General features: G+C 45.5%; 2 protein-coding genes across 2 annotated transcripts; one reads left to right on the forward strand and one right to left on the reverse strand.

Annotated features, from left to right (window-relative positions):
- Positions 1-217: 217 nt before the first annotated feature.
- Positions 218-7,293, reverse strand: CRYZ (crystallin zeta). Its single transcript, XM_051798390.1, has 9 exons — positions 7,219-7,293; positions 6,505-6,629; positions 6,010-6,162; positions 4,631-4,794; positions 3,929-3,980; positions 2,550-2,699; positions 2,063-2,164; positions 1,824-1,919; positions 218-1,562 (listed from the first exon to the last, which is right to left on the reverse strand). Exons 2-9 carry the CDS (start codon positions 6,613-6,615, stop codon positions 1,401-1,403), a joined length of 990 nt encoding a protein of 329 aa, XP_051654350.1. The 5' UTR covers positions 6,616-6,629; positions 7,219-7,293; the 3' UTR covers positions 218-1,400.
- TYW3 (tRNA-yW synthesizing protein 3 homolog) lies at positions 7,294-11,514 on the forward strand. Its single transcript, XM_051798589.1, has 6 exons — positions 7,294-7,510; positions 7,805-7,885; positions 8,881-8,979; positions 9,768-9,839; positions 10,107-10,240; positions 10,421-11,514. The coding sequence occupies exons 1-6, from the start codon at positions 7,352-7,354 to the stop codon at positions 10,623-10,625; spliced, it is 750 nt and encodes a 249-aa protein (XP_051654549.1). The 5' UTR covers positions 7,294-7,351; the 3' UTR covers positions 10,626-11,514.
- Positions 11,515-12,123: the final 609 nt, after the last annotated feature.

Consider the following 12,123-nt stretch of genomic DNA (forward strand, 5'->3'; position numbering starts at 1 on the left):
TGCAGGAACAGATACAGGGGAAAATTACAAGGGAGAAGGGATGGCATTTTTAACGACTAGAAAGCGTAGGCAGCATTTGTTTTGGGCAAAACCATCACCTCCCACTCATGTAATACCTCGACTAAATTAAAAAGCTGAATCAAAAATAATATTTAAACAAACACATACAGAGTATAAGGAAAATATATACTTTTACATGCACATGATCAATCATTAACCATTATTTTTAACCTCTATTTAGTATTTCGATATTAAAAGATGTTTTATTTTCTCTAACAACATTATCAAGCAGGTTCCCAACACATCATCACTGCTCAGGCTGCATTCTGCCCCAGTGAACAGGAACAGGAACAGTCAGCACCTTTCACCTGGGTAAGCAGCTGAGAAACTACCTACTCACATCACTTACACCACGTGAATCACTCTTAAACCTTCACATAGAAAGGCAGCTCCCTACTCCTGTGGGGAAGTGCAACAAACAAGGAAACTAACTCTGTTCCCCTGGGGCAGCCTGGAGGGAGGAAGGATCCCACTGCACCCAGGCAATGGATTTAAGGTTTGTGAGAACAAGAGACAATGACTCAGTGTAATGGCACAGTCTGCCCACTCCAGAGAATGAGGCTCAGGAATTTCACAGGAAGTCTCCATGCCACAAGAGCCATGCAGCCCTGCTCTCCATGCAGCCAGGGACCCAGGAGACTTTAATAATGGTCACAGCAAGAACTGAAATCCTCACAACCAGCCATTTACCATCCAGGAATAACTATCATCAGTTCCAGAGAGGAATACCAATATGGATCTGCAGAGTGACAGTCCCTGTGGATGAGCCAGGACACTGTCACCTCAGACCCTGAGGCAGGCACAGCCAAGTGAAAGTACCTCTGCTCCAAACAGTTCATGTTTGAGAGATTCTACCCATCTTTTGAGCTGGAAAATGAACTATTTTGTCAGTAAAAGCTTTTATTTCAAGTAAATTGTGTGACAAAATTTAAGACCGATTTTGTGGTTAAAAGAATTTACAGTTCTAATTAACACACACAGCAAGTTATTTAATTTTGTGTATCTGTAAAAAGCAGTTTCATTCTGCACTACTTAGAGTGGCCTAACTCTGCCTTCACACAGAACATGATACCAAACTCTGCCTTCCCTTGCAGCACCATGCCATGCCAGCAGGGAAAATTTATTATTTACACATCAGTCAAAAAAGCTACCAAAATTACTTTACAGTAAATGAAACTCTGCTCATTACAAAAAGAATCAGCTTGTTAATTAATTCATGTAAGTGAGCATTTTCTACTGTCAAACCTGATCAAAAGTATGCTTATAACATACATTCAATGAACCATGTAAGCAAAGGTGCAGTTAAAGCAGCTACAAAATAAATGGAAAAAGGTTCTCCTTTATAGAAGGAGCACCATCTTCCCTCGGGCACCACTGCTACAAATAATGTCTTCATGAGCCTTGGCTACTTTCTCCAGGGGATATTCCGAGCCCACAACGGGTTTCAGCCAGCCAGCTTCTATGCCATCAAGGAGTGCCGTGGCACATTCATGCCTCTCCTCCTGCATGTAATAAACACAGCATTCACAACAAAGTCTTTGCATTTTAGAGTTGCATTGACAATTTATTCAAGCGTTAAACCAAATTCCACAACCCAAAAATATTTTACTATGTTCTGAGATTGAATCAAAACATAAAGAAATGAACGAACAAGTTAGTTAAAGTGAAATTATGCTTTCATCCCTACAAAGGATTTTAACTTGAAATAGAGGAGTGCTGGAACAAGCCAACAAAGCATACTTTAAAACAGAAATGTTTCTCACCTCAGTTGCAAGAAACAGACTCACTCCAATTATGCTTGACTCCTTGCTCATAGTGTCTCTTGGGTTTATCTCAATGCGTCCTCTGCAGCCCACAACCTGCCCAAACGAGTCCAAAATAAGAGCTGTACAATTGTGATGCAGAATGCACAGACTAAGGCAGTGACTCCAACACCCACCATCACCTCCCTGCTCAGGGACACAAACACTCACCATCACCCTCTGGGCAGGGACACACTCACCATCACCCTCCCTGCATGGGCCAGCAGCTGCAAGTCGGCATCCAGGTTGACATTGGAGAGCATTTCTATGATGATATCCACTCCCCCCGGCCCTGTGCACTCCTGTACAAGACACAGGATGTTATTTTAGTGCTCAGGTACCACTGTTTATTTCATACACTACAGGAAACATCCATTTTACAGGCTATTGTTTAAATTTTCAATACAGCCTCTGTTCTACAGCTGACAGCTAATGAGCTGAACTGTAGCACATTTTGCTGTGCTGACTTATGGTGTGCTCCCACACTGGAATTTGCTGAATGTTAGTTCTAAATGACACTGCCTGTGAGGAAAGCTCCCAGCTTTTCCAGTCTGGGAAAGTTTTATCTTGTGTAGAAATTGAAAAGGCAGTACACTATTGCTCCTACATAAATCCCCTTTAAAATCTTCAGCAAACAACTGCTTGTTTGTTAGTACCTGCATCCTCTAGCCTTGACATCACGCCTACCTTAATTCTCTCAATGTAATTAGGGTCTCTGTGATTAAAGGCTTGGTGAGCGCCGTTTCTCAGGATCACGTTCATGCCCTCCTCAGTTCCTGCTGTACCCAAAACCTTCAAACCACAAGCTCTGGCAATCTGACATGCTGCTAGTCCCACCTGAGGAGAGAGAAAAAAACAAAAGAGACAAAAAGAAAACTAAAAAAGAAAACTATTTTACCCATTTAGCAGTTTAAATTTTAATTATTCTACCAGCAAATTGGAACTTCCCCATTTAAAAAGTTGGTTTGGTAACATGTGTTTTAACCATAATAAGTAATTTGGATCTTAAAGACAGAAAAATAGTCTTTTAAAAATGACAAAGATTTACAGAAGCATGGTAAAGTTTTGATCCTTTTTAACAGTTATCAGCATTTGATATAAATCAATGTAGAATGTTGTCTATCTGTCAAAGCTGGGCCATACATTTTTGATACAAAGCCAGGGAAATTCTTCTCTTCACAGAATCATCTGCTATTGATACCAGCATTATACATTGCAAAGAAAATCTGCAGGCACAAATTTTATTAAAACCACTTCTGCACTTTTCACAAACAAATTATCTCTTTCTAAAGCAAATTCTCAGTGTCTTCTACCAGCTTTGCACTCCAGTAAGAACAGAAGCACCACATTTAGTTCATGAAAATAAAAAGAGGCAATGATGCTGAATGCCATTCTAGTATCTCAGAATAGGATCTGAATTTATCTTTTTGTTGTCTAACAAATATTTAAAGAAACTTTGAAACTTTGCCCATTCATAGCAGCTGTTTGGTGCATCAGGAGAAACCAAGCAAGAAAGGGCACAGTGTGGGAGATAAATTAAACTAGAATGTTATGTGAGAAAGATCTAAAATTAGCCTGTCATGTAAAACTAAAGAAAATTAGAAGTGCAATTTCACATAGTATTCAGTCACAGCTTTATCCATTCCAGTGCCTCTCCCTGTGCAGTTGGCTGTCAGCTCACAGGTAGAAACATCCTAGAAATGCACAGTTGCCCTGCACCGCTGATTCCCTCTCAGAGGACTCAGAACAACTGGTACATTTTGGAAAATTACAGCTTTCTGCTATCAGTTTTGCCTGAGTTAGACCTACTACAAAGCTTCCACATCAACTTCCATCTGTTCAGCGTGTGACCCTCTGATTGGGGACCTCACACCAGCACTTGTACAGTTTCACAGTTATTGTGAATAACAGAGTTTGCTCTAAGCAAGTGTATCCCAGAGTGTCTGAAATAAACACCTAATCTGCTAATCCCTTTATTGATCTAAATGTGACCATAACTCATACCCCAAGCAGATGCAAGGACAGAGAGCAGCATTCCCTATCACCTGCCTCCTTGCAACACTTACCCCGCCACTGGCCCCATGCACCAGCACACTTTCCCCAGCTTTGGCACAGCCTCTGGGTGAAGAACACAGGACATATTGGTGTTGTGAGTGCAGTACACACTGAGTACCAGGGTGCAGATTCTGACCAATGCAGACACTGATCAAACCTCATCGTTCACACAGCATTTCCAATTTATGTTCCAATTTATATTCCAAACTATGCTCCAATTTATGGCTAAACAGGTATCATAAGCCTTTTAAGGAGAACAAGGAGGCAAAATAAACCCTGTGATTGATGACATGAAGCAACATGCAGCCAGCAGCCAGTGACAGCCCAGTACTGAGCCTCAGCCTGGAACCTTCCTCTGTCCCAGGAAAGTGGTGGTTCTGCTCCACAGTACCTGGCTGCTTTATTAGGAAATTAGAACTATTCCTGCTTTTCTTCCCTGGCTAAAATACCAGTGAGTACTGAAAAGCAGCCATATGTTTTATTACATGAAGCCTTTCCAAGTCTGTTTTCTTAAGAAGAAACACTTAACAGGAAAAGACAGTCACAGGCTTCTAGGTCACAATCATCTGACAATTCCATCAGCGTAATGAATTCAAGTGTCTTGAACATTTCCCACTCATCAATTTCCCCATTTTACAGGACAATGAAAATATGAATTTTGGTATTTTAAATATTAAAAATTAAAGTGCACAAACTTGGATTTGGTGCCTTACTTCTGGAAGAGGGCCCGGTAGGCAGTGAAGTAGGGGACTCCGAGCGCTGCTCCCTGCCTGAAGTCCAGCTTGTCTGGCAAAGGAAAGACTCTGTTGGCTGTAGCAACTGCATACTCTGCATATCCTCCAGAAACCGTTTCAAGGGTGAAAACCCTGTCCCCTTTCTAGAACAGAGGGAGAGAATATAGAGAAATCAATCATTTCCCTTCCTCTTTCCTTAACAAACATTATGAACCAATTCACAGAGTTTTAGGCTATTACTAACAGCTCTCCTATTAAAAATAACCAGTTATATTTGTCATAGAAATTTTTATAAATGCTGATACATACCATCAATGCAACACAAACCATATAATTCCATATACTTAATTTAAAGTGTCATAATTATAACCCTGCTCTGCAGTGTAACACACAAACCTACAGTCTCATTAATATGAACCTTAATGAACTTGAACACTCAGGAATTCCATCCACAGATTTCAAATGCAAAACCTCAAAAGCCTTCATGAACATAAAAGAAATGTTTCTAAATTATTTAATTTTAATGTGGAAAAACATATATTCTTAATATACCCAAAGACATTTCTCTCTCATTCAAGCCAGGAGCATCACGACTGCCATAGGAAGCAAAAAACACACATAGCAGATACAGCAGACTGTTGATAAGAAAATATGAATAAAGATGATCCTTCTCTCTAGATAACCAAATCACCGAGGTCTCCCAAAATTGTTACATACATCCCAAATCAGGAAATTCCAGCACAATTCTAACTACGATTATGTTTGGTTGGGATCAACCATCTAGTGACTTGAACAGGAGAACAGATTTGGAAACTATACAAATGTCATAGATACCTTTTAGCAAACTGATATTTGCCTTCTCCTGTCACAAGACTTTCCTCCATAGAAATCCAAGTAAAATTACTACACTGGAGCAATGCAGTATTTGAACAGTTTTAACAACAAATACTTAATGGGGCTTTACAAGTAAGCAATTTCCATTTCCCAAAAAACTTCACAGAAAATTTTTCAGTTCTGCATGAAATTATTATCCCCAGCAGGAAGCATCCAATCTCAACTACTTCTGCAGTGCAGAAACCCAACTTTTGTACACCTGATGTCACTCCTTTAAGGAGACAGACAGCAGCTGCCTCTTCTGAGACCTTTGAGCTCCCAGAGGTCACAGCATTCCTCACAGTCCCACCTGCAGACTGGCTTGCCAATGGGATCCCACTGCGTGCTTTTACCAGTCCATGAAGGGGATTCCCCCCTTGAAGAGATTACATGATCATAAGCAAAAGAACCAGGCACAGTAGCACAGCAATCACCCAAAGAGGATACAATAAACAATAGGGAATTAAAGCTCAGTGTGTAAATACCTTGAATGCAGTCACGTGTTCCCCAACACTCTCGATCACCCCAGACACATCCGAGCCTGGGGTGTAGGGCAAAGCCGGTTTCCTGGCGTAAGTCCCAGAACGAATATATGTCTCAACAGGATTTACCCCACAGGCATGGACTTTAATTAACACCTACAAGAAAAGATGCTTCTTAAGCAGCAAGCAGAAAGATTTAGCCGTTTAATTCACAGCACAGCATCATGGCACTTTAACTGAATTCTCAAACAGCCTCTGCGACAACCCAGTGTCGAACTGGAGCTACTTTCAGGAAACCCTTGGTGTGGAATATGTAGCCCACAGAACAGTAAAGAGCCCACATTTGTCAAGCATGATGTCTCAGGGAGTACGAACAAACTGATCTAACCCCATGTACTCCAGATGAAGAGTTCTGGGTTGCATCCCTCATTCTGTCCTGCGGGCACCTGTTACCATTCATTACTGCTATTTATTTCCCTTCACAGAGCACACATATACCTGGTTTTCTTTTGGAACAGGAATTAACACATCCGACTGGAGTTTAAGTACTTCAGGGCCACCAAATTCAAACACTCTGATCGCTCTCATCACTCTGCTGGTGGCTGCCATGGCAACTAGAGGATCTGGGGAAAAACACGACAGTAATATCCCTGGTTCGTGCTCAGGTCAGGGAGAGCCTGAGTCCCCAGGACGTGCCCTGCGGACACCGCCCGGGACACGGCACAGCCCACGGGCCAAAGGGCGGCTCGGCCTCGTGATAATGAACCGATCCAGAGGGAGGGGGAGGAGGGGAGGGGCCCGAGGTGCCCAGGGTCTCCCGCTCAGAGCAGCTTCCGGGAGCCGGGCATGGTGCGGACGGGAAGCACAGCACGAGTCCGTCTCCCGCGGGGCACAGCCGCGGAACAGGGACCGCTGGCCCAGGCCCGACCCGACCCGGGCGGCATCGCGGCCCCGCCCCCTCCCGCTCCGGGCCCGCCCCCGACACGCCCCCTCTGCCGGGCCCCGCCCCTGGCGCGCCTCTCGCCTCCAAGCCCCGCCCCCCGAGGCCTCTCGCGGTCAGGCCCCGCCCCTTTGAGCCGCCCCACGGCCGTCGCCGCTAGAGGCCCGGGCGTGGCCGCCGCGGCTGCGGAGCCCGACGCGGGCAGCGGGGGGCCGCCGCCGCCCCGTCCCGTCCCCCCGGGGAGCACCGGGAGCTCCGCGCCCCCCGCCTACCTGCGGAGCGCCGCAGCCCCCGCGCCGAAGCGTGGGCCCGGGCGGAGGGCGGGGGGCGGGGCCATCCCGCGCCCCGCCCCGGCAGTCGGCCGCGCGCAGAAGTTTGTCCCCCGCGGGCCGCCGTCCCCGCGCCATGGCGGCGTTCGCGCGGCGCAAGGCGCAGCGGCTCGCGCGGCCCGACCCTAGCCGGAAGCGCGCGCTGGACGCGCGCGCCGCGGAGCTCGCGCGGCTCCTGAACGCGCACGAGCGGTTCTGCACCACCAGCTCGTGCGACGGGAGGGTCCTGCTGGCGGTGGGATACCGGGATACCGGGATACCGGCAGGGGTACCGGGGGGGCGGGCCGGGATGATGGGGCGGGGCCGGCATGCCGCGAGATCGGGTCCCGCTGTTGCCGGTGCTTCCCTGTCCGTGCTCAGCTGAGTATCAGTGGCCGGGACACAGAAACCCGGCCGGTGCCCGGGCACAGCCAGCCCGAGCAGTGTTCCTGTGAATGGGCTCTGCGGGCAAAGCGACGCTCCTGGCTCGGAAGAGCCGGATGAAACATCACCGACCCGCAGAGCCCATTCCCTGGTTTCTGTCCATCAGGACACGGACGGCGGCGGGATCCAGAAGAAGAACTGCACTTGGCTCCTGGTAACACATGACCCATGTGCCAAAGGCGATGTGGTAAGAGCAGAGTAGGATACAGCTTTTGTATTTATTCATTTGCAGTGCTCGTGGTGTCATGGAAAACACGTGAAAGAGTTTTTATTCCTAATGCTGAGATGAATTGCCACTCTTTCAAAATTAAATTTTCTTTAGGGGTGTTGCTTAATAAATTCTTCAGACCCGTTTTGAAGAGAATGTTTTTAAGCTCAAGCTTTTCTGTCTCAAAGTGACATTTCTGAATAGAAGAAAATATTACCAGCCCTCAAGGTTTCTCTGCACAGCAGAGAAAAGCAGATGAACTGTCTTTGTGAGCTGTGCAGGATGTCAGAGAGCTGTCTGCACACCCACAGATCCAGGAAAATCTGCCACTAGCATCTCTGTCTTCTGGCAGAACTGAGGGGTCTGAAGGGGATATCTTCAATTTATGATTATAAAGTTACTTCTTTTTTTTCTAGTCTTGTGGATTTATGCCTCTAATTTCAACCTCTGAATTTGTCTTTATAACTCTCATATATTAGGCTACACACTGGTATTTGAGAAAGGATTAAAGTGTGGTTGAGTATGTTAGGCCATGGATTTAGTCTGCTGAAACCCAGAATGTTGAGGAATGTACTTCAGCATCTAAATCAGTTAAAAAAAATCCCTGCTCAATCACCTGATTGCAGCAGAACAGTCATTGTCCCTTGCTGGACTGATGGTGTCGATGTTTGGATGTACAAAGGAAAAACAAGAAGGATGAAGCACAGTTTTTAATGTCTGTTTTGCCATGAATTTCTATCAAACCTGGTAAGTTTAGCAAACAGAATCAGGGAAATCCATGGAGTTTCTGTGTATTGTGAGCAATGAAAACTTAAAAGCAGCTGATCAAAGCTGACTGCTTGGGACTCATTTGCTGCATTTTTGGTGCTTGTTTCATACACAGACTAGCTTTTTCTTTTTTGCCTTTTTTTTTTTTTTTGCAATAACAGTACACACTTGCAGTGTTAATATAAATGTTTTGGTGTATTTTCCAGATGACAGCACTAGAGAAGTCCACTGGAGACGTTGTGTTCAAGTTTGAACCATTTGTTCTTCACGTGCTGTGTCGGGAGCTGCAGGATGCACAGCTGCTGGTAAAACCACGTCAAGCACAATGTGACATTGTTGCTCTGTTACATTCCTGCCTGTAAAAGTAAAAGGATTGGCTCCTGGTTAAGCTGTAACACTTAGGAATAGTCCCAGATGTGCTGTGTGTTTAACAACTGAGATAGTAAAATAAGCTGATGAGGAAAACAGATCTTTAAACTTGGTGGAGATTTTGCTGTGCATAGAAAGCAAAATGACTCACCTTTGAGCTGAAGAGGGCCGCCCATAAAACATTTCTCAGGGAGCCTGAGATTCTCTCACTGGCTGAAAGGGATGGATTTTAGGCATTACTTTGCTACCATCCAGGCCATTTGTCTCCATTTGCAATGAATTGAGTGGCACCTTTGTGTTCTGCTTCTCCAGCATGACCAAAGAGCAGTGTGTGCTGTGCCAGGCTCATTCCCTCATTAGCACAGGAGAGCTGATGAGCTCAGTGTACAGTGCTGCTGCCCTCACAGCTATAGACATGTGGCACAACTGTGTGTGCTTCCAGCTCGTTGGGATAAAGCAACTCAGTGCTCAGAGAGACATTGTGTCCCATCTGCACTGATGAATTCAGACAAACAGGATGCACCATGGGTCTCTGAAAATCACCCACAGTTTATGGGCTTGATCTTAAAACATTTTAATTTAACTATTTTTTGTCAGTCTGTGGAGATGGTTTTGAGTAAGTGTTTTGCAAAACCAAGATTGCAAGTTGCATTGCAACCCATTCATAATTATTTTTTGCTGTGAAAGTGTACAAGACCTGTTTAAACACTTATTTGTTCTGCAGCATTCAGTGGCTGTTGATTCTGGATTCAGGAACTCTGGTATTACAGTTGGCAGAGGAGGAAAAATTACTATGGTAAGGACTCTGCTACTGTAAGGGATGTAACAAAGTCATATCATTATGTTAACCTTGGCTTTTTACCAGACGAGATCTGACTTGTGCTGAACAGCTGTCACAGGGCATGCTGTAGCAAAGAAATAGCTTTCTGCTTTAGGTGAGAGCAAACTAACCAATTTTATGGATAAGCAGGTTTTTTTCCTGCAACGAACTCCCTATATTATTTAAATAACCTTCATAAAGTAAAAAAACTTTGTTCCAGATAAGTCCTGTGTGCTTTTTCAGGCTGTCCGGAGCACTCACTGCTTAGAAGTTCCATTGAGCCACAAGGGGAGATTGATGGTCTCTGACGAATATATTGAATTTCTGGTACATGTAGCCAATCAGAAAATGGAAGAAAACATAAGGAGGATTGAGAGGTTTGTAAGATTATACCATGTAATGATGTAATGATCATGACCTTGAGTTTTTCTTCAGTATCAGCTAAAACTACTTTTCTTCTCCTTGCACATCTTGATTACATTCCAAAAGCATTAGTTTCTCAGAGGAGTTTTGTAGCAAACCTACAAAATAGTAAATACAAAATTTTTTCTTTCTAGATTCTACAAGGGCTTGGAGTTGGCTCTGGAGACTGCTGTCCCTACAGACACCTTGGCTCCCAAGGGGCCAGAGAAGAGCCGCTCTGTGTATGTGCACAGGAGAAAGAGACAGACCATTCGGGAACAGGCCGATCCCAGCAGAGAGCTGGAGCCCCAGGATGATACTGAAAGCAGTCTGGATCTGTTTGCCGAAATCATGATATAGACTAAGGCATTCGAAAGCAAATGGCAAACTGGCTGTATGCTCTTTGTAAGAGGTTTATATACTGTTGTGCTCTCAGTAGTAACACTCCCATGGACATTGACCAGAAAAAAGGTAATTAACAGAATGGCGAGCAGGTGTAATGCTACTGGGCACAGAGAACAAAGCCTTAGAATGTGTTGGGGTTTTTTTAACTGTACTGTTGAATTAACAGACTTCTACTCCATTTGCCAGTTATCCCAGAATAACAGGTTTGCTGCAGCCTTTGGCCATGTTCTCTGTGGCAGCATTTCACTTCCAACTTTGTTTTTGCAGAGCAGAGAAACTCTAAAAACTGAGTTGTTTTCCCCAAAGGTTGTTACTCCCTGCAGGACCTCTGCAGAGCAGCATGCACCAGCATGGCTGGCCCTTCCTGGCAGCACAGGGCCAGCTGTTAGTCACCTGCAGAGTATACCTGGGGCAGAGGTTAGGACAGAAAAGCATGAGTTGGGTACTGCTCTGTACCAGCCTCAGCCAGGTGCATCCAGATCCCTCCTGGCTGCTGCACTAGCAGCTGCTGTTTCCCTGCTCTTTGCTGTGTCTCGGGCTCCAGCCCTACTGTGTGCACTCCAATTCCCATAACCACTGGCCACTCAGTACCATTTTTCCTTGCCCCTTTAGCCAGCTCTGTGTGCTGATGGCCCCTTCCCCTCACAGAGCCCCTGCACTCTGCAGCCAGCACCCGGCCAAAGTCACCCCAAGGGCTGGGCTGGACTGGGCTGAGAACCACTGACTACAGGAACTGTTATATACAAACAGTGCAGCACTGTGTGCATTCCTTGTTGTGCCACTGGTAAAGGCACTCCATGCTCGTGTATTTTTTAGAAAAATGCTGAATTTGTAAACCTTCCAAGCTGTCTTGTTGACTGAGTAATAGCTTACACTGCAGAGCCAGACCCTTACTGAAGGAGGTGGTTTATTTGTGCAGGAACTCCCAGGCCATGCAGAGAGGGACGTCACTGTTTCTATTACATGAACTTCTGTCTTTGGGGGCATTTTAACTCCACTGCAAAAACTGAACATACTCCGTGGCAGCCTCAGGGAAGAGTAATTGGGGCACTGAGTAGATTCTGAAAGACCCGTTGGGCTGTTTCCAGTCACAGGTGCACCAGAAGAAAGGAACTGGAGCCTCTTGTGTATTTGTCTTGCTGACTTCAAGCTCAGATATTCTCCTTCTGGGCACTTGAAACACCTCAGCATGTGGCTGGGGCATGGGAAGGGGAAAGGCCAGTGCCCTTCTGTCCTTGTAAGTTTGCTGCTACGTCCAGTTGAGGTGCTTGCCAGCACGAACAGCATGTCACAGAACACACGGGTGCTGCTGGTTTCTCCTTCAGAGAAGGAGAGATGCTGGCGACAAATACTGAAGGCCATTGGCTTGTGAGATAGCCAATATGTGAGGTGGAAATTCGACAGAAGCCTTCCAAAGCATCACTGTGTGCACTGGTCTCAGACCTCATGTGCA

This window comes from Manacus candei, unplaced genomic scaffold, assembly GCF_025592945.1.
Source record: "Manacus candei isolate 608988 ecotype Guabito, Panama unplaced genomic scaffold, ASM2559294v1 h1tg000005l, whole genome shotgun sequence".
In the NCBI taxonomy this organism is placed as follows: Eukaryota; Metazoa; Chordata; class Aves; order Passeriformes; family Pipridae; genus Manacus; species Manacus candei.